Raw genomic sequence first — 26,563 nt, forward strand, 5'->3', positions numbered from 1 at the left:
CAGTAAGAACATCAGCTTTTTTGGTCTCAGGGTCCAAGCCACTGCTCAAAGAACAGAGTGGGGTGCGTCACTGTCGTGCTTGGGGTTCCCCTGTGCCAGCACTGTACCCCAAAATGGGGACGTGGCAGTCAAGGGGTTTGGGGGGCAATGCTGCCCCCTTTCCAAGCTGTGTGGCAGTGGTGAGAACTGCTCCGTGGGCAGCTCTTGGCCCGACGGGTGGGTGTCTGTGGGGCAGAAGCCCGGGGATTTCGCCCCTTTCCAGCCCTTTGGGGTCCCCCCACCCAGGTTCCCCCGCCTTCTCACCTAGGGGCCGGTTCCGCCGCGCCGCCTGGGGGCGCTAGAGTGGAGCCCTGGCGCTGTGTCCCGTGCGCACGCGTTTCCGCCCGTTGCTCGCTCCCCAAGACCCCTCCACGGCCGCGTTCTCGCGAGAGCTTCTGAGCGGCGCGTGGCTGCGGCGGCACCATGGCGGCCGCGGCCTGCGGGGGGAGCGGCGGCGCGGCGGCGGGGAGCCCCGCGGGGCAGGGGGGGCGCGGCGGGGCCCAGGGCCGGCCGGCGGAGACGGAGGGGTGCAGCGCGGCGGCGGCCCTGCCCGGCTTCGACAGCGTGGACGCCTTCGTCAAGGTGCGCGGCGATGAGGCCTGCGGGAGCGGGGTGCGGGGAGGCGCCGCGCACTACCGCTCCCGGCGTGCCGTGCGCCGCGCGGGGCATGCTGGGAGCTGTGGTTTTACCTGAGGGGCTGTTCGGGGACCCGCCTCCGGGCGGTGCCAGCGTGGGGAGCCCCCGGGCACCGGTACCGCCCCGGGCTCCTTGGCGAACCGGGACCCTCGGCAGGGCCGTTGGCGGACGCGTGGCCGTGGGCATCGGCCCTGGGATCGCCGGGCCCGGGTCTCACCTGTGCCCGCTGCCGCCTCCGAGGGAGGGAGCGGCCGCCGGTTCTCCAGCAGGAGGCGCTGCGGGTTGTTCTGCTGAAATAATAATTGTCTGCGTTCCTGCCGACTTAACAAGGTTCCTTAAAACCGTAAATACTAGGCTGAGTTTTAAGTCTTGTTTGTATTAGACTTTCATCTCTTTAAATAGACAATGTGAACTAAACTACTGTAAACTTACTCATGTTAATAAGCACTGTAATATTATATGTTGGAACCACGTAGTTCAAGCCGTGCAAAATGCATTTCTATTCTGGGTAAACAGAGGAACAAAATACTGAAAAAAACCCGCTGATAACGTGGTGTTCTTGCTCAGTATGCTCTTGGCACAGTGGTAGCTGCAACAAAGGCATCCAATGGGCTTCCTCAGCCTGGCGATGAGTACGATTTCTACCGAAGCTTCCCTGGCTTCAGGGCGTACTGCGAGACACAGGGTGACCGACTCCTGCACTGGTAAGGATGCGTTTGCGTCTCCGGGCCATTGCTGAGAGCTCCTAATCCAAAACAGAAGGCAGCACCCTTCTTTGGAGCCTCCAAACTTGCTGTATGTTTTATTTCACATATCTAATTTTAGTTACTTTTCTAGCAACGGACAGTTTAAATAACAAGTTTAAAGAGGGCCTTTTGTAATGATTTGGATAAAGAGCTGTGCAGAGAGCAGATGCTGATATAAAATGCCTTAGGCTATTTTAAAAGTCACATGGTTCGTAAGAAATTAATTCTAATACTTAATATTGTATAGGTGTTTCTTCTGTTCACTGCTCACACGATGTTATCTGTAGGTACTGCATTTAATTGATTTTCAGACTTTGAAGATGTAGAAAGTTGAAGAGAAGGGAAAAGTTTAGTGTTGAGCATACCTGCTTTCACGTTGCTAATCACTGCGCTGCTCTTTTGCAAGCATGAGCAAGGTGATGCAATACCACGGCTGCCGCAGCCACATGAAAGATCACAGCAAAGTCACAGAGCTGGAAGATAAATTCGATATGCTGGTTGACTCCAATGACGTCATTCTTGAAAGAGTGGTAAGCTAATTATTTCTGGATACTGTTCTTGTAAACTGTTGAGTTGCCACAAGTTCTTTTTTCATTGTGAGAATTTCCGTGAAAGTGCTTTAGTGTTTCCTCAGTCTGGTGGTTTTCCTTGTTATTTTAAACTCCCTCTTTTCTGGAATTTAGGGTATTTTATTGGATGAAGCAGCAGGAGTGAACAAAAACCAGCAACCAGTCCTCCCTGCTGGGTTACAGCCCCCACAGACAATCGTTTCCAGCTGGAATCGCAAGGTGAGGCCTCTGTGTGCAGTTTGCTGGGCTATTTTAGCTTTTTTCCCCAGCACTGGTACCTCCAGTGGAGTTGAGTAGTTATATGTTCTGTCATGTTTTTTCACACATCCTAACTCCCTCCCTCTTTTTTACTTTTCGTATTTATTCAAACTTGATTCTGGATTCCCTGCGCTTTTGCTTGCCATTTCGGTTTCTTGTGCGCAACAGCCTTTCCTTTGTTTATTCATCTGAATTCAGGATCCTGATTCAGAGAACTTTCATTCTTAGGTGCTGGACTCACTGCAGGAGAGTGACTCACTTTTGAGTTTGGGGTATAGCTTTATTCCTCTGCATATTGGGTCAGGCTGAGTAAAAGAAACTCTGAATATCTGACTCGAATATCTGTTAAGTCAGGTGAGTTTTATATGTGGTTTACTTTTTTTTTTTTTAAATAGGCAGGAGAAGCACACAAGAGAACTCAATCTGAAACCTTCCGACTGCTTCATGCCAAGAATATCTCTCGACCACAGCTTAAGTTTCGGGAAAAAATTGACAATTCCAATACTCCCTTTGTACCTAAACTTTTTATCAAGCCAAATGCTTTGAAACCTTTGCCTGAAGGTAAGATTTATTTTTTGTTGGGTAGCCTGTTGAGAGTATTTGACACAAATTTGTCCTCACAGTCTAGAGGAGAAATCTTTGACTGTAAAAAGAGCTAACAGCAGGAGGTGTTGACCATTTTGGTGCAGTAAGTTCTATGACTCTCTTGTTTACATACGTGCGATGTAAGGGTAGGTCAGCATACTGCATCTTCTTGGTGGTGTACAGCAAATAATCTGTTTCAAACAGATGTTCTGCTGCTTCTCTTTACCACCATTAAATGTGCATGATCCAAGTCACTCTGGTACCAGAAGTGGTCTTGATTAGTCTAGTTGCTTTTACAGATAATTCTTTCTAATCAGTTAGAAACACCAGGTGTATGGTTAGACCTGCCTTTGCTTTGGGTGCTTTATCAAAGTCACCAGCATAAGATCCTATCTCAGCAACGTGTCATTCTGCTGCTGGTGATTCATCTGCAGTCTGCACTAATACCATTTTACTTTTAGTAGCTGGGAATGATTGAAAGATTTTTCCAAAGATTTTTCAATCTCCTTCCAAGCTCTTGAGCAGAACCACCTTGCATCTTACTTAGCAACAGCCTGTTAGAATCTAGTAACTGACTTGTCATTAGAGGGGCAGGCAGAAATCCTGCTGACAGCAAAAGCTGCAGGTCCAAATTGTTAAGATTTTTGATGCTTTGTGATTTTGATAAGATCTTGTGGTGGGGTGGAGGGGAGAGAGGAGTAGGCTGAGAACATGTTATGTGTGGGACCCAGTCCAGTTGTTCCATATTGGTTGTTCAGCCCTCACAAAAAATGGACGGGAACGAAAGGAGCGCCCTGAAGACTTGGATGTACCAGCTGCTTTGGCAGACTTCATACACCAGCAGAGGACGCAGCAAATTGAGCAAGACATGTAAGAAATTAAACTGAGAGCAAGGTGCTTGGAGTACCATTGGTGAACGTGCACTTGATGGTCCCATTGTGCTGATGCTTTTCATGTGTAACAGCTCTGCATGTGTTTGTGTCCGCACACTACGTTGCGTGTGATTTGTTTTAGACATCTGCAGTTATTTTAAACCTGTGTTTAATAAGAGACAAAATTTCTACTCAGTAGGGAAACTGCCATAGCTCTCAAAGTCTCTGTGCTCTGGTTTCATGAAGGTGACTGAAATTTAGTCTGTGCCTGTCTTCCTGATTTCCACAGGTTTGCTCACCCTTACCAGTATGAACTGGAGCATTTTTCTCCACCAGATGGAGTTCTAAAGAAACCAGAACCCCAGGTTGGTGCCCACATTAATTTAAACTTATTGCAGATGCAGTAAGTTCACAGCTGGCCATACTTGACAAGTTTCAGAGTTGAGAGTGGAGGTCGGGGTGGGCATTGCCGTAGAACATACCATGCCTAATGATTTGCTCTGCCAGATGTACAGGCCCATCAAGGAAACACCCTGTCATTTTGTCGCCACGCTGGATGAGCTGGTAGAACTAAATGAAAAGCTCATGAACTGTAAAGAATTTGCCCTGGACTTAGAGGTAATCACATTGCCTTTTCTGTTGAAAAGTTACATGTGTGCTGTTAGTACCTAGGAGACCATTATATTCTCATCTGTTTCGTAGTCTTGTCTTTCTACTTTTTATCTTTTCTGACATGAAAAGACAGTTCATGACCCTGACCTATCAGATATTATCTAGAAGGTTGAATTAAACTGTGTCAATATTATAAATTTTCCAGTGGTAGTACTGGCCACACACTTCATGCTGAATTTAATCTTCTTTCAATTCGTCCCAGTTTTTTTATGTCATATTTGTGACTGCAGAAAGAAAGCTTGCTCATCCAATTGTCTTTTTCTTTAGGAAGTCCTCTGTTACTTTTTCTTCCTTCATTTGGTGTACTGTTTGTGTTAGAGTGTTATTCTGTAGTGGGTCCTAGCTTACATCTCTTGCCCGTGTTTTTCAGCACCATTCGTACAGGAGCTTCCTGGGCTTGACGTGCCTGATGCAGATTTCCACCCGAACAGAAGACTTCATTATCGATACACTGGAATTGCGCAGCGACATGAACATTCTCAATGAGACCTTCACAGACCCCACAATTGTGAAGGTCAGCTGCCAAATTCACGAGCCCACCATCGGAATTCCTTTTTTTTCCCCTCCTTAGTTTAATCTTCTTTATAGTTAAAAGCACACTCTGATCTCTGTCCCTTGGCTCTGCTTCATCGTATTTTGTTCGTGTGCCTGTTTTCTTGATGTAAGTGAGGAGTTACTTGCCAAGCACACTCGTTTAGTAGTTCTGCACTTAACAGTGAAGGACAGAGAGAAAAGAAATCTAGTCATAGCTGCATTAATATAAAACCACAGTGCTGCCAGCCTGGAGTGGAAACGTTCTTCATATCATTCTCAATTCGTTTTGCTTTTCAAGGTCCTTCATGGTGCCGATTCAGATGTGGAGTGGCTGCAAAAAGACTTTGGCCTGTACTTGGTGAACATGTTCGATACCCATCAAGCTGCTCGTCTCCTCAACCTCGGCAGGCATTCTTTGGACCACTTGCTAAAGCTGTATTGCAACGTAGATGCTGACAAGCAGTACCAGCTGGCTGACTGGAGGATACGGTAAAAACTGACCCCTTAAGTGGGCTGGAGCTGCAGGGCAGCACTTATCTGTGTTTGTATTGTAGTTGCAAGCCCCATAGTAGTAGCTGAGTCTGAAAGTGAACCTGGCTGTGCTTTAAGTTCTTTTATGAGTGTTAATTTTCCTGTATTTCTTTGGAAACTGTGTTCTTTTGGGAAAATTAGGGAAGATTAAGTAATGAAAAGCTCCCGGAAGCTCACTTCTTAGGAACAGTGCTTAACCACTGCAGTATTGATGGACCCTGCACACAACAGAGATCCAGGTCTTCTTTTTGTAGGCTCAACAGAGAGAAAAGAGTTATAACAAATACTGTAACAAGCAGCTCTGCCATCTGACTTAGCTATGCAGCAATCCTGCTCTCCGGCATGTGAACAAGATGCCATCTGAATGGGAGAGTGCACAGCATGTTACTACTATTGCCCGACAAATCTTTCAGTAAAGAAAAAGAATTTCTATATCAGTTCTTGGCATGTTTTACGTGCAGTTTGCCCTGTTATGCCTTGCAAGAGAAAAGCGACAGTTTGGCGCGGCAACTGAAGAGGATTAGTGTGATTTTTGACTCTGTTTTTTTCTAGCCCTTTGCCAGAAGAAATGATTCAGTATGCCCGTGATGACACTCACTACTTGCTCTACATCTATGACAAAGTGCGGGAGGCGCTGTGGGAGAGAGGCAACGAGCAGCCCACTCAGCTGCAGGTCGTGTGGCAGCGCAGCAGGGACATCTGCCTGAAGGTAAAGCCTCACCTGGTTGGAGTACCTGGACTCAGAGTATGGCCTTAGTAGGACAGAAGGTCTTTTGCCTGTTCTGCATCTGTAGATCCACACAGCTTTCTTTCCTCTTTGTGTGTCTGAAAACAGCTGTATAAACTCTGACTCAGTTGTGTGCAGTCATTTGTTTCACTGGCTAAAACCCTTGGATTCAGGTGCCCTCTTGCAATTTTTGGAATTCTGGTGTTCCTTGGCCTCCCAATGCTTTCAGATTTGTCTTTCCCAAGAGAGATGTTACATTTCCAGTTCTGCTGGACATTCATAGAAGTTCAAAGCCTGGCTGGAGTTGCATTATGAGATAATTATATTGTGTCTGTGGAAAATACTATGAAAGCAGGTCTTGCCTGATATAGTAAAGCGTGAATATTTTCTATGTCTAAAGCTCCTCCTGCAGTTTGTGAGGGTGGTTTTCCCCTAAAAATGGATGAGATGTATGTTTTTCAGGGATAGGGTGTAAGCTCCGAGGCAGACTGTACCTGAGTTTATTCAGTCCCCTTCTGTCTGTGGGAGATTCTGTCTCAGTGAAGCAAGGCAAACTTGAAAGCACAAACCTGATACTGATCAGAAGTGTGTCTTTTTTTCCTGTCCAGAAATACATCAAGCCACTCTTTTCAGATGAATCCTACCTTGAGCTCTACAGGAGGCAGAAAAAACATCTGAACACGCAGCAGCTGGCAGCATTTAGGTTGCTGTTTGCATGGAGAGACAAGATGGCCCGTCAAGAGGATGAGAGTACAGGGTAGGAAGGCTTTTGTTACAGACACTGGCTTCATACTTCAAGGAGTTTCTTGGGCTGTGTGGAAACACTTTGTTACCTGTAGCAATTAGTGTGCTACCTCAGCCTGCTTTTTACACAGTAGTCATGTTATGTTAGCAGTGAATTCTCCCAGGCATCTAGATCAGCCCTACTTAATTTCTTTTTCACTGATTTTGCCCTTTCAGACCTTGTAATTGGGGCAGACTCGTGCATTTTGAAGTCATTTTTAAGAGTTTTTAACGTTCTGCTACATTCACACTGCCTCTTTGTGTTGTAGATATGTGCTGCCAAATCATATGCTGTTGAAGATAGCAGAAGAGCTGCCCAAGTAAGTTTTGTTCACTCTTGAGGAGTCTCATTTGATTTTAATATCCAGCAAGTAATTTCCTAGTGTGCAATTACTTCTGCAATTGGTCCCTTTCTTCCAGCTGTCAGTAATGCTTTTCGCTGTAGTTCTTCAGTTTGGAAGAGGAGTAAATAGCAATAATAATTCAGAAGCCTCCAAACTTCTTCTGAGCTACATCCCTCTGATTTTATTCCACTAATAAAACACATTCCTTTCCATTAGTATATGTCACACATTCCCCCTTGAGATTCCTACAGTATTACAGAGCAAGAGGGAGATGAGTTCTCCCATAACATGTATTTGGTTTGGGTTTTTTTTTTTTCAGTTCCTAAAGGGATTGGGTGGGGGGCAAGGGGCACTTAAACACTTAAAACACTCAGTTTATACAACATTTTCCTCAAGTGTTTGGCACTCATAATCCAATTTCCATACTTGAGAATAATAAAAATGCATCTTTAAATGCTTGGCTCAACTTCCAGAGATGAATGCTGAACAAGGAATGAAATGAAGGTGGGGACAGACAGACCACAAAAAAAGATAAATAAGAGGAGAGCTGAATTAATGTTTTTTCCTTATCTGCACAAATCTGGTACAGAAGAATTTTTCATCACAGAGAATAAACTCTGGCAGATTAATCTGACCTGTCTTATTCTGTCACAGTCAGGACCGGGGTTATATCTGGTTGCGCGTCTTTTGAATGCGAATGCCTGACACAGTGGCTGTAAATACAACACACTGAATTTTTCTCATCTCTCTTTAGAGAACCCCAGGGCATCATTGCTTGCTGTAATCCAGTCCCACCACTAGTTCGCCAGCAGATTAATGAATTGCATCTCCTCATTCAGCAGGCCCGGGAGATGCCTCTTCTCAAGGTAGGAGTAGCTCGTACCACACAAGAGACTCATCACTGCCTTTCTGTAAACCAGGAACTGGAGCTAAATGGTGACCTATGGTGATGCTTGTGCTGGAGTTTGCTTTTTGAGCAGTGAATATAGTGTTTAGAGCAGAAAGATACATTGCAACTTCTTGCCTATTGTCTGCTGCATACAGGCTTACACATGGTGTAGTTTTCTGGAGAACTAAAGCAGTAGAAGATCAGACGCTACTCAAACAAGGTGCAGCCGTCTGTCATTGCACGTCTTGTTTGCCTGTGTGAGGAAGAGCTGGACCTTGTGGAATTTGTTGGCCATGTAAATGGATTCATAAAGCTTTTACAGCTATGGTGAAGCAAAAAACCACCCTAGGTGTAAGAGGTTTATTAGTTAAAATATATCATCGACATGTTGATATTAATATAGTCTTCCTGTCATGAAACAAAACCATTTGTGAGCACAAATGTGTCTTCTGTGTGAGGTGTTTAAATGTATCCATATGTAAACACCGCAGGAGAAGAAGGAAGAATATAATTTTAACAACCTGCTAGCTGGTAATAAATGTCTTTAAAACATTGATAAGGAGGCCAACATAGAAGAAATATGGCAGGTGCATTTAAGTGACTTATCTTTCTCTCCCATTCTAGTCAGAAGTCACTTTGGCAGTCAAGAAGAGAACACCTCTATCCAACCCTGAGGTACTGTTTACAGAATATTTGTTACCTAATGTCTTAAGCCTTAAATTCGTAAACAAATGTAGCAAAATTCTGGCTTCTAGTAAAGTGTTTACTCTGATCCATTTTACAAGTCTCTCTGCTTAAGTTTAATGTTACTTTTCTGTGCTGGGCTCATAACATTCCCAGCTGTAAATTGGTTTTTCACAAACCATGATAATAGCGGCATTTAAGGTTTCGTCAGCAAACACTCCAGCTGCTGGACAGTTTTGTGTGTGTTAGTCTGTACTGACTGATTGTAAGAAGAGAAGTTTCAGATGAGTTTTTAAGGCCAACTTGTTTACTCTCCTCATGCATATGAAGTGAATAAAGCATCCGCATTAGCTACTGGATGTTTGCACAGGGACCCTTTTGCTGTCAGGTGCGATGTGCTCTGGCAGATGAGCAATATTAATATTCAGTCTCTGAGTTTCACCCTTTTATTTGAATTTTCCTTAATGTATTTCTGCAATATGTGAAAACGTATTCATAGAGTATTGTATTAATGGTATTTGTAATTCCAATCTCCCTGCAGAGGCTGGAGAATACCTTATTTGGACCACATGACAGTTCCCGGATTCCTACGGATGATTTTCAGAACAACTCTGCCTTGGGTAATTTGGACTTAACCTATGCTGATAATGACATGTTGTGGCTTTGACATGGGGAAATAAGCAGCCCTGAAGTAACTTTTCAGTGAAATCTCATTAGATAAAAGACCAGTAAAATATGCAAGTATCTAATAAAAACTTTTGTCTCCTTTTCATGTAGAGCCTGCACCAGTTTTGGAACATGGTTGTCTCTTTTCAGACAGTGCGAGGACAACGGATATTCAGGGTGCACAGCCAGAAGCAACATGTCTTGTTGGTACTGCCACTGTCAGCATATTCAGTGTAAGCAACATGTTTGTGATTGTGTCAGTATTTAAGTATTAGAAAACATACTTAATAATCTGATAAAACTGTGTGAAAGTGCTGTAAGAAATAGTAAGGGGGGTTACTGCCATCAGTGGAGTTTCAGATAGAGTGAGAAATAACGTGTGAAGTGGCAGTAGCCAAGACCAAAAATTATTAATGTTAATATTTTTCCCCCCCCTTTTTTTTTAAGGAATGTGATGAAAATGAAGAAAATGAGAAAGCTTTAACCAGTGCACAGCAGAAAGCTCAGCGTATAATGGAATCTTTCGAAAATCCATTTAGAATGGTAAAAGCTCCCAATACATGTTTGTAGTGGGACGGGTGAACTACCTAGTGCAGTGGGTGCTCTGAGCTGGTTTTCCAAGTATATGTGAAAGAGCTTCATAGAGCATCAGCTTCTTAGTGGAATCGAGAGATTGTCCTTCCTGCAAAGCACACACGTGTGGACTTGTTTACAAAACACACTGAAGTGCCTCTTAGATAAATGTCTTTCTACATAGTAAACAGACCTCTCACTGTTGGTTTTTTTAAATCAAGTTTGAGGTTTTTAAATTTGCATCACGTTTTCCTCCCTACTCTATGGCTAGAGTTGGTGAGCTGATTTTACTCTTCGCATGAATCAGAAGAACAATAGAATACTTTGTTATAGATTTAGAATGGCAAATTACTAGGAAATAATATCAAACCAACTTTTTCTGGTGTGTGTTTGGGAGTTGGGTTTGGGGGTTTTTTGGTTTTTATTTTCTTTAATGTTTCTCTTGGCCATAGCTGTGGTAACTTGTCTTTTTCCAAAATGTGAGCTATCTGGGGAATGTTTCTTAAATATGAATTTTTTTATTTGGAACATTTTAAGTAGCATTTTAGCAATGAGCTAAATGTCATGTGTTTAAAGCAAAATGTTTTCCCTCTCCACAGTACCTACCTTCAGAACAGAATCCTGCCTATTTCTCACAATCTGCAAAGTTTGACCCATCATCAAAAATTTATGAAGTAAGTTTCAAGCTAAAATTCTCTGCCAAGTAGTACAAAATAAACAAATAAGTAGATTATTTTGCTTTGGAAACCTTAGCAATACAGGAATTTTTTTCTCCTTAGAAAAAGAATACAAGTTTTGAGAAACTTGACATGTTTCTGAATCTGTAGTTCGTTGTTTCCATAGCATTCGTATCCTTCTAAGAACCAGGGATTGGAGCCATTCCACTATATTCCCTGTCCATCAAAGCTACAAACTACTACTGAAGTCTGTACCTGCCTTTGTTCTCATGGCTTGTTTGTAGCTCAGAACTTGTAAAGCACATGGTTTTACTTTACCTGCTGCAGCAGATCTTAATCTCTTTTACAATCCAATTTGATCTTTTGTACTCTTAATGAAGACCAGCATGCGGTAGCAAGTTTATAAACTCCCTTTTGCCATAAAACTTCAAAGAAAGTGATCCCGGATAATTTTTTCTTGTTGTAGATCAGCAATCGATGGAAGTTGATGAGTCAGACACCAGCACAGAAGGAGTCCAAGGATGAAACCAAAAAGAAAGCAGCCCAGCAGTCAGGTACAGCCATTCTTCCCTTCCTCAGTGCGTTGGGACGCAGGAAACAGGTTGTTTCCCAGTTACAAGAAAACCTTAGGGGATGGATTTTCTGATATATGAGATTGTTTGACAGAGATTGTACTCTCTTTAGTTTGAGACTTGCTACAAGCTGCTTTGCTTGCTTTTTCTAAGCTCCTGGGTAACTTACTTCTGCTTTTTACAGTAAAGCTTGTTTCGTTTCCACAGCTGCTCGTGACCAGGCACAGAAGGCCTATAAAGAGGCAACAGAAAATATTATATCTGTTCGTCAGCAAGCGATGGTATGTCATCAAGTTCCCTGCTTCCAGCCTTTGCCCCTTTTAACCTTTATCACGTAGTTCAGAATGAAACCCTGAGCCCTATAATTCTGAAAACCTGAATAACAGTCGTTTGATCGCAGTCTTTCTGGGGTTCTGCCCTGTGTAGCAACAGGGCCTTAGCAACTGTGCTGTGCAAATCCTCACATCCCTCTGTATCTTTGGTAGGGAACGCCTTCCACCGCTGTACATCACTTGCCTGAAATCTGCCTGTGGGGCCACAGCAGATCACAAATCTCAGCCTCTAGTATCCTGTGAAGTGGCAGCTTTTCATCTGAAAAGTGCCTGCTGTGAGGGGAAAAAAAGTAATTTTAAAAAGGCAGTTTAGGCCCAAAGAAGAACACAGCACTTTCTCCCCGCACTACTATTGCCACAGGCAGTAGCTGTTGCTGGGTCCATCGGGCAGTTCATCTGCATGCTGGTGTTCATGCCTACACAGAGATGTTTCATTCTCCTCTCCTCAACTTGTCCTTGTTTCTATTCTGCGGGTTGCTTTCACAGCAGGAACAAGCTAATAAGAAAAGGGAGAGAGTTATGAGTGAAACGGGAACAGAGTTGCCAAAACAAGAGAAGAAACGGCCAAAAGCCTCCCAGCAACCAGAGGAGGTGGAAGAACCGAAGCAGTTTACCCCCTTTGATTACAGCAAGTCCAACTTCAAAGTGTTTGCGGGTAAGATCTGGATCTCCTGCTAGAGTGCTGCAGGCTGTGGAAAATGTTGCCAGCTGAGCCCTGAGAAGGCTGCGTGTGAATGTGTAAGAGGTGCCGGGGCAGTACAAACTGTTAGAATGCACTTACCTTACAGTAGGGAAGTACTACAAGAAATTAACTTGGGGAATGCACAGTTTAGCATCCCTTTCCAATTTGGAAAGAAAACCCTGAAACCATTGGCCAAGGGGACTGTAGATTCGTATTTTGCTTCTTTTCTCTATAAGGAAAGAATCTGTTTAATTGGACCCCAAGAACTGGGAGGAAAAGGAGATTTGACTCCTTTATAACAAGTATCTATTGAAAAGCATCTCCTGCCCTTAAGAGACGGTTCCAGATTTTAGCATGTGGGAGACTGCAGTGAGACCTCCTTATCATCAGAGGAGCACCGTGGAATGGACTGTTCTTTCTGGAAAATTTTAGTGACAGCTTCTCTCCTCTCTGCCTTAGGAAGCAGCAAATCGAAGCAGTCGCCACAATTTGATCCTGCCAAGCAAGCTTACACAGGCAAGGTAGGGGCATGTCATGAGAGAAGGAACAGAAGGGTTGGCGATAGCACATACCCAGCTGGGGAAAGCAGGTGACTTTTTCTGGATCTGCAGAATGTTCCCTAACTCAGTACTGAGGTGCCGCTTCCAGTCATCAGCTCATACTCCGTATGATGGCCTCTTCCCATTCAGAAAGAGCTTTTTTGGGCCCCCTCAGACTCTGTTGTTGTTTCCCACCTTTTCATACACACACTATATTCAGCAAGTACTTCACCGTGGTGGTGTTTCATTTTTTTTTTTTTTTTCACTGTGCAGAAATTTGCTGGAGCTAACAAACTTCAACAATCTGGAAACCGAAGTATGTCCTACCTGGCGGGGAAAGCCGACAGGTGTGTTGTCAGCAGTGGAGTATTTTCACACCTGTGCCCCGGAGCTATGGGCAAAGCGTAGCTATTGTCCTCTATTGTAGTGGGAGCTTAAGCACATGGGAAGAGGTTGCGTAACACCTACTCACCTTCATTTCACAGCTTGACGTCAGTTTAAAGGGAAAAAAAAAAAAAAAGAAAAAAAATCTTAGGATTAATGCAACCAAAGATAATTCTGGGTGGAAGGTTTGAAAAGCTGAGGTAGAAGTTTGTGTTAATAGATGTGGGAGTTGCTTTCTTTGGCCACAGAGATAGGTAGAGGTGGGGAGAACATTTACGTGGCTTGGGAGGAAGATAAATAACAGTACTGCCAAAGATGAATATTCTTGTTCTGAATAGATACTTCATGTGTAGCTTACGAGGTGTGATCCTTGTGTATTATTTAGTCAAAAAAAGAGCAACGCTACATAAGGGCAGCATTGGAGGGAGAAAGGTTTTCAGTCTTGAGTGAAATTAGAGCAAGAGTTAAAGTCTTTCTCTGTCTTTTGCAGGGGTTCCAGGCACCAGTGGCCAAAGAGATAGTCCTTGTTACAGGACCTGTGGGAGTTGCTGCTGAACGAAACAAGTCAGAAGTATTGTCACCACAGGAAGGCAAATACCAGTCACTGAGCAGTTTTTGTACAGAAATATTTTTAAACCCATTAAAATCCTTTTTTTTTTCCAAAAGGAAAACCATCTTACTTCACTTTTATTATATTCACGTTGGGTTTTTTTGAATTATGCTCACAATGTTGCTTTGTTTCTAATTTTGTAAGTTATCCTGTGTCCTCAGTTAGACTAAATTTGTCACTTCTTGGAGTTGCTTGAAGTCCAGAACCAGCGTGTCAGTGGAGTGTGAGAGGAAACTTGGCATCTCTAAAGCCAGCACAAAAATAATAGATTCAGTAGATGTGACTCAAACCTCAGCAGTCCAGAGGAGGGAACAAGGCCAGACTGTATTTATGTTAGACCTTGCTTGCAAATTGAACTGCACAGCTCATCTCTTACGAGGTAATATGAAAAATAAGTGTGTTTACCTGTTTTGGTTTTGGTTTTTTTTTTTAAGCACAGATTTTATTTTAAGGGGAAAAAAAAGAGTTGGGGTACTTCTTGATTCAGAGACCAGTGGTTTCATCATAAAGTTTTTCACCATAAAGTTACAGAGTGAAAGCAATAGCATTAGGGAGAAGGCAAAAAGCCAGAGCGCAGTGTCAGGCTGGGGAAAGCGGGTGAGGTTCTGTGCTGCAACTGAACCTCAGTACAGCTGTACTAACATTTCGCAGTTTTAAATACCCACAGTGAATTATCCTGAAGTCTTTATAGAAAGAGTATCAGCCTGTAATTTGATGGATGGATGGCAGAGCTTATTCTAAATGCTGACAGCTGCCGGGAAGAAGGTAAGAGACATGAGTTTAACCGTCGGGAGTACCCAAATGTAGGGCTGACGCGACTTTGCTCAAAGCCACGTTAAATCAGTGGCAGAGCTGCTTCCAGTTGCTGTGCTGACTGATGGATCTTGCTCTCTTTCCCAAAGGCCTTGTCTTTACTCTGTGATTTCCTTTTCTGACTAAGGATTTTCCATTTCATGCTCCCCTCTTTTGGCAATGTCAGAATTTACTTCTCTTGGTGCATGGACTGAGGGGGTAGTGGTAAAAACTTCCTTCTTCATCCCTGACCCAAGGGCTTTATTTTACAGAGGCTGTGAGGAGGTCTGGGCTTTTGTTGGTTTGTTTTCAATATTTTCCCATATTTCTGGGGAGCAGAAGGAACAGGTTTTCCCTCCTTAGGCATCTTGGTGTGAACAGCATTATAACGGGGAACAGAGTCCCTTTCTGCTCACAAAATCTGCTTGCGTGGCTGAATATTTGAGAATGTTTTTGAAAAGAGGCAGTTAAGCAGCAATTGTCTCCAAGTGCATTTGCAGGGGGCTGCTGCTTCCCCTTCTTGTCAGCTTTACCGCTTCTGATACTTCTGTAACTTAAAGAACGAGCAGCTCTTACCAGAAGCCCCATTAACTGTGGAGATACTAAAATTCCTGTCGCTTTTTTAAGTCCTTTCCTTAAAACTCCATGCAAGGTGACATTTCAAGGATGATCTTGGTCTGGTTTTGTTTTCCCAAGTTGTGCCTTAACCATCCTCGGTTTTAAAAATGCCTTTAATGGAAACGATGAGCTTTATTCACCTGGTTCCACCGGGGAATGGGATGGAGCTGTAGCACTAGAATCCTGCAGCCTAAGCCTGGTTTGCTGTCCCGCAGCAGTTGTTCGGGGTGGCTGGAGCACGACTCTTGGTGTCACCTCGGTGAATTTCTCCCCAAATCTGCTCTCCGGAGCACGTGCCACGCGTGGCGCTGGGCAGGAATCCGGCTTTCGTAAGGTCGAACCGTTAAAACGTCCCGATGAGAGGGTTTTTTCCCCCAAAACTCGTTAGTCCCCGCCGTTCCTGCAGGCGGCTTCCGCCCGCCCCGCCGCTCGCGGGGGGGATCGCGGGGCGGGGGCGGCTCCGCTCCGGGCGCGCCGCCCCACGTGGCCCCGGGGCGCCGGCCGTCCTACCCTGCTGGCGCTGGCGTCATCACAGCCTTGGGCCAATGGGGGCGCGGCGGCGCACGGCCCGCCAATGGGAGGGCGGCGGTCGGGGGGCGGGGCCGGCGCGTGGGCCCCTGTGCTCGGCTCCCGCGCCGGCGGGGTCAGGCGGCGGCGCGCAGGTGCCCGGGGCGGCCGGGCCGGGATGGAGCGCGGCGGGGCGGCGCTGATCCGCGAGGGCTGGTTCCGCGAAACGTGCCGGCTGTGGCCGGGCCAGGCCATGTCGCTGCAGGTGGAGGAGCTGCTGCACCACCAGCGCTCCCGCTACCAGGAGATACTCGTCTTCCGCAGGTGCGGCGCGGCCGGGAGGGCGGCCCCGGGAGGGCGGCAGTAGCGGCGGCTTGCGGGGGGACCGCGGCGCCCAGCGCCATGCGGTGCGGGCCTGGCGGCGCGGGGAGGGGTGGGGGAGCGCGGCCCCGGGGCGCGGGCCGGCTCCAACCCCGCTTCCCCGCTCTGTCCAGCACCACCTACGGCAACGTCCTGGTCCTGGACGGGGTGATCCAGTGCACGGAGCGGGACGAGTTCTCCTACCAGGAAATGATCGCCAACCTGCCCCTCTGCAGCCACCCCGACCCCCGCAAGGTGAGTCATCCCTAGTGCCCTCCGTGGGGTCTCCCCAGGCCCGCAGACCGGTCCCTGTGCTCCTGCCGCCATCGCTTTGGGCACAGCCACGCTCCGTGCTTGACAGAGCACCCCAGGCAGCCCCCGTGGGCCCGTGTCCGAGCGCCGGGGCAGGAGGAGTCCGGAGGGCTGCTGGGTTTCAACCCGTCCTCTTTACGCCGTGCTGCAAAAGTTCTCCACGAGCAGACCCCGCTGACGGCTGCTTTTCTGCCCCCTTCTCTCCCAGGTGCTGATCATCGGTGGCGGTGACGGTGGAGTGCTGCGAGAGGTGGTCAAACACCCGACCGTGGAGTCCGTGGTGCAGTGCGAGATCGATGAGGTGCGTTGGGCTCCCGGCTGCCTGGAGATGCCCCAGGGCTTCGATCAGACCTGGCAAAAAGCAGCCGTACTTCACAGCATCCGCGGGAGCTGCCGCTTCACCTGCTGTCCCTTGTCAGCAGCAAGAGCGTTTGCTGCCGGTTCTGCTAGCGTGACACTGACAGCGCCACCTCTTTGCCTGACGAGTCATCTACGTGGCAGCTGGCCGCCTCTTTCCTGTGATTTCTTTCACACACGTACAGTAGAGGCCCTTCCAGGCCAGCGTGGGCCAGCACGGGATCTGGAGAAAGGGAGCTCTGGCGCTGGGAAGGTGCCGCTTTCCCCTCTCCCCTGGTGCAGAACAGAGCGCTGCTTCTGCAGCAGGATGGTTGCTTTGTTAAGCCGTCTCCTGCGTGTGTAGGCAGGAAATAAGCGGGGGGTATTTGTTTCCGTGATAGGTGGGCTGATCCTCCTCATCTCGGTCAGTGTGTTCTGATATTTTACTTTCTGAGAAAGTTTTGCTGTGTCCTCAAAGCGAAGCTGTATTAGGAATAGGAAGTGCTGCTATATGAGACCGTGTACACTGTCTGCCAGTCTAAGTAGCTATATGTGCCTGGTTTTGAAAAAGCTTTGCCTGACACCAGGATATTTTTTTGTCTCTGCCAGCTCTGAGAAGCTGGTAGTATTCAGTACAATTGTGGGCCTAGCGCAGTGAGTGGCTGTCTAACCATTCTAGAGAAGAAACTGTATATTATGGGGGGATTGATATAATGACTATAGAGCAGAGGTGGGGATATTTCTTATATCCAGAAACCTGCTGGTGTGGTTTTATTTAAGAAGAAAAAAGTCTTCAGTTGAGATCACCTCTGCAAGTGATGTCTCCAGGGAAAAGGAACACAGAGCAGTCAGATCTGTAAACGTGTTCTCTTAGTTCCTCAGGGAGCTTTTGAAGCTCCGAGTTCTTCTTGTTGAGTTTGGCAAGGACAGACCAACAGTGTCACTGAACCCTGAGGCCGTAGGAAAGGGCTGAGCGTAGCTTGTTGGCTGGAGATGCTGACAGCTCTCGAGGATCTTGCTAGCGAGTCAGATTTGTGTGGAAGGCATGGAAGGAAATGACTCACTGTGCAGTTCTTGCAGCTGCACAGTAGCCTGTGAAGCAGCTCCTTGTAGCCCCCGCTGACCCACTTGTGTTCTCTGTGTTGCAGGATGTGATCCAGGTATCTAAGAAATACCTCCCAGGGATGGCAGTGGGGTATTCTAGTGCTAAGCTGACCTTGCACGTGGGAGATGGTTTTGAGTTCATGAAACAAAATCAAGAAGCCTTTGATGTGATTATCACAGACTCGTCTGACCCCGTGGGTAAGGATTCTGCCCATAAAAGGGTATTGCTTTCCAGTCTCCTCCTTTTCTCTTCTGCTTACCTCCTGGAAGTAAAGCCAGCCTGCCCAGGCTCCTTTTCAAGTGAAAAGACTGTCCCTGACTCGATTCTTTTGGTAGAAAATGGGAAAGATGAAGACCAGAAAATGTATTAGCAAGGCTTCAAGCCAGCTGTCATGTTTCTCTCCTCAAAATTCAACTCCAGCAGCTATTTCTGCTGGCAGAAAGTTGATCCTTGAGTCCAGCAATCCCATGGGGGATACAGCACTGTGCTGGCACGGACAGCTTTGCACATGTGCCCGCTAACAAAGCAGCGGCTCATGTGCTTTTGGTGGAGCTACCTAACCTAAAGATGGCTGTAGTGAGGTTGCTGTATTTCTGAAAAGGAAAACTGAGGTAGAGGGGGACCAAATGTCAGTACAGTGCCTCATTTTAGGGAACTAATTATGAGTACCTGAGTCACCTTCACTCTTGCTATAGTCAACACAGAGAGGGGCATCTCTAAAAGGCAGTTTGGAGCAGGAGTTCAGTTTAAAAAATGCTCACTGCAGCAAGAGGCAGCTGCTAGGACTTTCTTTGATAAAGTTCCTAGGCTTGCTATTGAGCAAAGCTAAAATCCTGATGGTTCTGTTGTGCAGGCTGGGGTTCACCCAGGGTCAAAACTTTTTGCTTTCAGATGATCTCCAATCATTGTGATCACAGAAAAGCTGTTTGAAATGTCTCTTTTCAGTGTAGTCCCTGTGCAGCCGAAAAGCTCTGAGAAGCCTACGGTTTTAGTCTCTCTCTAGACATATTGCTTTGCTCATTTTTCTCCCAGGTCCTGCAGAAAGCTTATTCAAAGAATCTTACTACCAGCTGATGAAGACAGCCCTGCGAGAAGATGGGATTCTTTGCTGCCAAGGTGAGGATGCTGTTTCTGGGCAGAGGCTGGTGCCAGATCATTAAATGCAACATGTGAGGCACAAAGGGGACTCTGCTTGGGGAGACATGAGACAGGGAGTGAAATCCATTTTGGCTCCCAGGTACAGGAGCATTTTTCATCTGCGTACGTCAACTCGTTAACTGCTGGACTGCACTTAGTAAAACTGGCGTAAGGGTCTTATCTTGCCTTTGGAACCACACGAGCTGTGCGGAGTAGAGCAGGTTCGGGCTTGGAACCACAGTTAACCTGGCACAGGCCTGTGCAGAGAAGAGGGGCAGCTCTCACCTTGCGTCTTCCTTTCTCCCTGTAGGTGAGTGCCAGTGGCTGCACCTGGATCTCATTAAGGAGATGCGTCAGTTCTGCAAGTCTCTGTTCCCTGTTGTGGAATACGCCTATTGCACCATCCCCACGTATCCCAGCGGGCAGATTGGCTTCATGCTCTGCAGCAAGAACCCAGTGAGTCTCAGGCACCTGAAGTGCCCTTTTCCACTCCTGCCTGGCTTGGGCTGTCCCATACAGAGCTGGAGCTGTGGCACTGAGCTCTCCCACCTCCGGGGCCTTCTAGACTCACGCTGGGCCCTGGCCCTGCCAGCCCAGGGCCCTAGAGCTGCAATGCAGCTTGCTCAGTGCTGATTGAAGTCATTAATGGAACTGGTTGCCTTAGAAAAGGACACGGTTTTCTCTGTAGTGCAACAAACTTGGAAGGGAGGAAGCCGTAGCGGTTTCCAGAGCCTGTTGAGGCTTTGGCTTATTGATGCTGGCTGTTATAAAGTGGGCATCTGCTTTATAAGAATCAGCTTGTGACTGGTAATCTGCTTGTACAAAGGCCTCCAAGTGAGAGTGTCCATGTTAGGATGTAGGCTGGTTGCTCTGTCAGACCACTGAGGTCTGTCTGCTCTCTTCCCAATCTGCTGCGCTACAGCCAGCCCGTAATGCAACTGTCGCGTTGGTTTAGGGAGCCAGCAGCACTTGTGCGGCTGCATTTGATTTATGTGCGGCACTGGCAGCGTGTGCTGTGCCTGACTTACCGCGGATGTGGATTGTGCTCTGAAGAGCAGCAGCCTTGCTGCTGAGATGCTCGGGCACAATCCGACGGCATCATCTGGCACGTGGCTCACACGCAGTCTGACCTCATGCGCTGACATCTGTGAACAAGGGCTAGTCACACGAGGTACGGGGTGTAAACCCTTAGGGCTGGAGCTGCGCGTAACCTTTGGCTTACACTAGAACAGAAAATCATCTGTTTTCCTGCGAGTCTTCTTGCTTCTCTGCTGTGAGTGGAGATGCCTGTCACGCGGCCTTTTCCTTGTTACCCAAACGCTACAGAGCTACCTGGCTTCTTTATTGCAGAACACAAATTTCCGGGAGCCTGTGCAGCAGCTCTCGCAGCAACAAGTAGAGGAGAGGAGTCTGAAATACTACAACTCGGACATTCATCGGGCAGCTTTCGTTCTGCCGGAGTTTGCACGGAAGGTAATCGAGGCTGTGCTGCTGTTCCTCCGTCAAGGACGAGCTATGGCTTTTCCTTGGTAGGAGCGCGAGTATCCAGGACTGAGGATTTCCTGCAGCCCTAAAGGCTTCTGTGGGCAAGTTGGAGCAGGACGGCATTTTGTGTGACATAGCAGAGTATGAGTCAGTCTGGGAAGACTGGAGTTCAGTTTGGAACTGTTCTCTGGGTGCATGTCCCATGCCTTGATGGTGGATCACTCCTACATAGCAAAATAAGTCCAAGTGCCTGCTGAACTGTTCTTTCCCATCAAAAAGCTCCAAAAGTCTTAGATAAAATGTGGTTGTGGTTTCTAGTGCAAACCAGAGGGTAAAGAGAGGATGCTGTAGCATAGTCTGACTTCGTGAAGGATAGTCTGTATTTCTCCGTCATTCAGTTATATCCTAAGACAGTTGAAACTGCAGGTTCCAGAACAAACCTCCTCAGAGTGTCCTAGGGATGAAGGCAAAGCCACGGTTGTGTTTCAGAGCCACGTTTCTGTTGGGGACAGTAGAGCTGCAGCAGGTCCATCCTGACACGTTTTTGTCTTTTGTTTGTCTCCAGGCCCTGAGCGATGTGTGAGACTGAGAAGCTGCTTCCTTCCTTCAAGTTGGATCCTGAGATCATCAGTGATGTGGTGGGGACCTTCCCAGCAGACTGCAGATTTGCTCTACACTGTGTGGGATTGTTTAACCCTTTGCCAGCCAACATTCCCTTTGATGTGTTAAAGATGATGGGGCATAAGCCAGATAAGACTATTGAAAAGGTCCAGTGACTTATTGCTTGAGGTCAAAACTGTTTTTTCCAGTGCTGGAAACGTAAGATGTATTTTTTCCTTTCTCTCCTCCCTGCACCCATTCTAAATTCTCCCCTCCCCGTGCCTACCTCCACCTCCTACAACTGACATGATATATTTATAACTGACACGTATTTCTGTCTGGTGATCTTCTGAAACCTGGGAAGAGTCCAGAAGGATCACTGACTCAGCCTTAAGCACAGAGGGCGAGAGCTTTGTGCGCAGAGTTCGCTTGCCCTCTGCTCACAGGAGCTCCCCGCTGATCAGAGGTTTGACTGGTAACAGGTCTGAGCTTCCTGTCCCATCGCCCTCCTGCGACACCTGCGCTGTGCAGTGGGAGAAGTCACAGCGCAAACTGTTGCCATTCACAATAGGTCTCCCTCCAACCCTGATGGAGTAGCAGTATTAAACACCAGCCAGGCAGGCTGGCAGCAGAGTCTCGTGGCTTTTCTTTTGTTTTAATTGATTGGAAACAAGCGCTGAGGTACTAACAGGCTGACTCCTGTTCTTACCTCCGCTGTCAGAGTGGTTCCAAAGAATGTTTATCGATATGGTGATAGGCGCTTTATATATATAAATATAAATATATATATATAAAAAAACAAACCTTAGATCCATTGCCTGCTGTTAAGTACTGATGTTGGGGAGTCAGTTGTGCTGACGAATCTCTCATCTCAGTCGTGCTGAGAGGCCTCAGGCCTGGGTATTTGCTAGTCCTTAGGAGGCATCATTATTTCTAATGCTGCCCCCAGAATCCCCAGATGCATAAGTTGTTTTTCGTTGTACTCTGTTGTGAGATGGATCTGCCTCCACTTCTTTTGTTTTAAAGACTCCGTACCACCGCTGTGCAGTGGGTATCTTCCCAGCACAACCACTGCGCGGTTGTCACTCCCTTGCAATCAATTAAACACTCGGCTCTGGTTAAGGTGACATCAGTGTGGGTCAGTGTGCTTCTTTGGGGAGAGTGTGGGGGTGGAAACAGAGATCCTGAAGGTACTGTGCTTGTCAGGATATATCCAGGGCCGCTCTGTAGTTGGTCTGACTTCCTCTCTTCCTTGTCTCTAGGGATGACAAGTTATCATCAAAAATAAGCTCTGAAGATGCATGTTTTTGTAACCTGACTGCATAATAGCTCCAGCTTCTCATCCTCTGTGCTGCAGAAGTCAGTACCTCCTGTCCAAGCTGTTCTCTAGTCCAAGTGCTGCCTCTGGCGCAGCTTTCCAAGCTGTTTTCTAGTTGCCCATCTCCCTGTTAGCACCAATCGCTGGCCGCGCTCAGTTGAACCGTCTTTTCCTCTGCAAAAATTGGAGCTTAGTGGCTCCAAAGGCCTCAACCAAGTTCTGAGCTGAAGCTGAACAGGCTGGGAACAGTCACTAGGTGGCATCAGGAGAAGACAAAAAAGCTCCTTCCGAGGGAGGCTTTTTGACTTGTTAAGAGAAAACTAGAAGGAGCAGACCTTTGCAAAGGTTGGGGCTGAGCTTTACTGTAATTGTGACCCTACAAAGCGCACAGGTAGTGCAGCCACCGTGTGCTACTACCAGTATCAGTACAGCTTTTTTTTTTTTCCGCAAAGCATTGCTAAGCTGCAGAGCTGAATCTGGATCTCCTTTATATTCTTGTGTTGAGAAGATTACACCAGTTTGTCTATTAATTGTCTGAGTAACTGTTTCCTTTCTCCCACAGCTACTGAGAAGTTAGGGCTATTGAGGCATTTTCATTGCTCAACTCTTGTATTTTCATTATAAAGATCGGCCCGGTAATGGAGGTTGGTTCTAGCTACTCCTGTTTAAATTGCTGTGGGACCTGGACCCCATTCAGCCCTTCATCCTGGAAAGAAAACTACCTCTGGCGCTTTTTCTCCCCTGGAATGCGAATCAAGAGCAGGACTGTACTCCAGGAAGGCCTTAGAGCAGCTGCCAAGTAGTAACAGGTTCAAGCCTTCCACCCACCCTTGGTGAGTACAACAATGCCCAGGAGGGAAAGAGTTTCCTCAAACCTATTACCAGCCTCCACGCAGCTAATTATTCCTTCTGTTTCTCTGAGCTCTCTCCAAATTCGTAATTTTGGTGAGTGGCCAGTGATGGGAGCAGGAACACGAGGCTGTTTGCCATCCAAGTCACACTATCTCTGTCCGTAGGGTCCTATGTATAGTTTCTGTTCCATTCGGCTGTTCTTTACAGGCAAATATTTCATTGCCTTGCAATAGGTGAGGACAGAGATCAGTTATTACTAAAAGTCACCCCTGTGCTGAGCTGCCACAAGGTTTATACGGCGTTCAAGCTGCTAGAATGGTATTTGGCATGGCAGTCATCTGTCAGGCAGCTGTGTCTGCAGATTGTTTATCTGGTCCACAAATGTATGAGGTCTGAGCTGTTCTGCTGTGGCCAAGGACGCTGGGGATTGAAAAAGAGATTGGCAATGTGTGTAATGCCCAACAGGACAAAACTAACGGGGCTTCGTGTAGAACTAAACACTCCAAAGCATCTTTGCAGCATCTCCAGGTGGGCAACTAAAAGACTTGAGTAACTTTTTGGAAGTTTTAGCTGGCTTTTGCCCAAGGGTAGTCGAACAAGGCTGTTCATAAGCGAAGATCCACAAAGATGTTTGTCTAGACATGCTGCAGTCATGTTCCAGCATCTTACTAAGCTGGGAGCACATGAGCAGGGATCGGCTCTGTCCCAAGTAACGTACAATGAAATATTGGTCAGAGCAGGTGGAGACAAGCGAAGGAACAGCCTGATGGGCTTTAGCACAGCAATTGCTTAAGGCTCTTGGCGCCTTTCAAACGGTGTCAGACTCTGCTCTGTGCTCTACTCGGTGAACTAACTCAATTTTTAGAAGTTCGGAAAAGAGCTTAAAAAAAAATGAAGAGAAATCTCTTGCCCGTATCTCTTGAGGCCTTTCAGCCAGTTAATTGGCATGAGTGTTGTGTTCATCCAGATCTAATGTTATCGAGGCCTGGCTGAATTATTGATGGAGCTTGGCTGGAGGAAGAGACTGCCGAAGTACTATAAGAATGACAATTCGTCTTTCATCGGAGAACAGCAGCCTCAGTAAGCAAACAGTCAAAAAAAGTAATGACAAGTTCCACCAAGTTCAGGGAGAGGAAAGTTCCTTTGATAAGATGGTAGGGGAAGAAGAGGGAAAAGCGTGGACAAAAGCATGAAACAGGAGCTCAGATTTAGCTAAAGAGTCAGACAAAATGTTGTTAAAAAGTAAAATGAGAAATTTAACCAAGTTAAATACTGAGAAGTCTAGGTGTTGCTCTTTCCTGGTCATGTATAGGATGGAGTTAAGTGCTTTTAAAATATACAGAAGGTGAGAAATTAGAGCCAGGGTATCTCAATGATAGCGCAGTGATGTGTGAAGTAGATAAAGTCAGGAGGATTATTCAGAATGCTGGGGATCTCAGCAGCAGGCCCTGCAGGGACAGCAGCTCCGCGGCTGACGGGGTTTGCAGTGCTGCGTGCCCCCCTTGGCACGGACCAGCTGCAGCCCACGGCCAGGCATCTCCAGGAAGGAGTTTGCTTGACAAAGCTAATTCTGTGTGCCAGGAATAAAGGCAAAATTATGTATGTCATGACACTGCATGTGTTTCATCCCCCTTCGGCTGTAGGAGAGGAGTAACCAGAACCCCGGGCTATCTGGAGCGCGTGAATTCCTGTTTAAAGCTCTCGCAGCTGAGCGGTCCCTTGTGCAGTGCTGGCAGGCTTGCAGTCCCACGTGTCAGCGTCCCCGGTGAGCTCTTTCTGGCTGAATTCCCACAAGGCGTAGTGTATACGTAACCCCCTAGAAAATCCAAATGGTAAAGAAACATTTCTGCCCAAGTCTTGTCCAGGCAATCTCGCTGCCAATGGGATGAGTGTGGTGTAAGAGGTCAGTTTATATGTCAGCAGGTGTAACCCCAAGCATCCTCAGCCTGCTTTGCAGCCAGAAATGCCTCCTACCTGGAGCCAGGCAAAACATTTTCAGTGGAAAATGGAGGTATTTTGAAATAGAAGTGTTTCATAGCAAGTAGTTATTTTTCAGGAAGATTTCTGGTGGAATAACTGCTATGTTTTAACTTTGCATTTTGAAATAACAGAAGGTTTTGAGCATACCGCTGAAGCATTGTGCTCATCCTCCCTTCATCCTCCTGCAGCCCCTCTGGGGTCGACAGACAGCGAAGGCAGCACAGCTCCCCCTGCTCCCCTCCCTTGGGAGCTGTAACAGGCTTGTAGTTGTGCATGCTCTGACAGCAGCATCCCTGTGGTTCTCCCCTCCTCCTCCTCCTCCCTGCACCTGCTCTGCAGCTCTTCTCCGAGATGCGCGGGAGCAGTCTGCTCCAGCCCACGCTCGCGCAGTCCCTTCCTTGGGTTTGTGAGATTAGTGCCGATGAAAAGCCCTGGCTGGAACAGCCACCTGCACGCTGCTCGCGGGTCCCTGGGGAGCACAGAGCGAGGGAATTCTGCAAGCCTGGCCTGATAAATGAGCTGTGATTTCAGGCCCATGGACAAATTGGTTTCCCCTTCCAGGAAGGCTCACAACTGTCAGCTGACTATTGCTTGCTTTATTACATTGGCCTTTGCAACTAGGGACAACTGCAGAGAGAAAGGGTTCCAGTGACAGCAAAGCAGAAGCATTTGAACCCTTCCTTCAGCTGCAGCTGAGCGCCTCACCTTTGGGAACCACACTTTGTTCTGGGAGCCTGACGCGATTCTGCTACGTGCTTCAAGGCATGGAGATCTGAACCCAGACCAGGCAACAAACGGGCAGAAGACAGCAAATATCCAGGCCATACAGGAAAGCAATTGAGAAATTATCTCATTCCTTAATGTGGCATTTGGTGCCAGACATAGTCTTAGCTTTTGTATTCCAGCAATGCCCAGTCTTTGCCACTGTACAGACTCACCGAGATGTCAGGGACTTCTTTCCTGAAAGATGAAACGTCTCCCATTGCATGTTGCTTGTGTACCCTTAATCACAAAAAGATGGATGTTGTCCTAGGTGATTGTGTAATCATGTTCTGCTGTTCTTCTGAACCTGCTCTGCATCCCTGCTGAAGCCATGCTAGCTGTGAGCCAAAATCCCTGGAAAGCCGGGCCATTTCAAGTTGCTGTATGCTGAACTTCCTCCTGGAGCATCCCCACAGGTGTGCTGATACCAGATAGATCCAGCCTTGCTCTGAAGTGGTAAAAACCCACTCGGACCACGTGCAGCTCCGGATAGTA

At 46.9% G+C, this 26,563-nt stretch overlaps 3 protein-coding genes across 3 annotated transcripts in view; 2 read left to right on the top strand and 1 right to left on the bottom strand.

Annotated features, from left to right (window-relative positions):
• Positions 1 to 26,563, bottom strand: part of UBIAD1 (UbiA prenyltransferase domain containing 1) — a 326,949-nt gene that overhangs the window by 64,033 nt on the left and 236,353 nt on the right. The window lies entirely within an intron of this gene.
• Positions 463 to 13,954, top strand: EXOSC10 (exosome component 10). The gene is made up of 25 exons (XM_065649923.1): positions 463 to 621; positions 1,243 to 1,379; positions 1,828 to 1,951; positions 2,105 to 2,209; positions 2,644 to 2,809; positions 3,592 to 3,703; positions 3,995 to 4,070; positions 4,213 to 4,323; positions 4,748 to 4,891; positions 5,210 to 5,400; positions 5,995 to 6,151; positions 6,778 to 6,926; positions 7,222 to 7,272; positions 8,051 to 8,162; positions 8,810 to 8,860; positions 9,411 to 9,489; positions 9,647 to 9,768; positions 9,983 to 10,078; positions 10,708 to 10,782; positions 11,252 to 11,339; positions 11,565 to 11,638; positions 12,176 to 12,344; positions 12,831 to 12,892; positions 13,184 to 13,257; positions 13,785 to 13,954. Exons 1-25 carry the CDS (start codon positions 463 to 465, stop codon positions 13,813 to 13,815), a joined length of 2,715 nt encoding a protein of 904 aa, XP_065505995.1. The 3' UTR covers positions 13,816 to 13,954.
• On the top strand, positions 15,973 to 22,261 carry SRM (spermidine synthase). Its single transcript, XM_065650070.1, has 8 exons — positions 15,973 to 16,145; positions 16,316 to 16,436; positions 16,702 to 16,794; positions 17,978 to 18,131; positions 18,967 to 19,050; positions 19,382 to 19,527; positions 20,422 to 20,544; positions 21,122 to 22,261. Exons 1-8 carry the CDS (start codon positions 16,000 to 16,002, stop codon positions 21,137 to 21,139), a joined length of 885 nt encoding a protein of 294 aa, XP_065506142.1. The 5' UTR covers positions 15,973 to 15,999; the 3' UTR covers positions 21,140 to 22,261.

This window comes from Caloenas nicobarica, chromosome 22, assembly GCF_036013445.1.
Source record: "Caloenas nicobarica isolate bCalNic1 chromosome 22, bCalNic1.hap1, whole genome shotgun sequence".
Classification (NCBI taxonomy): Eukaryota; Metazoa; Chordata; class Aves; order Columbiformes; family Columbidae; genus Caloenas; species Caloenas nicobarica.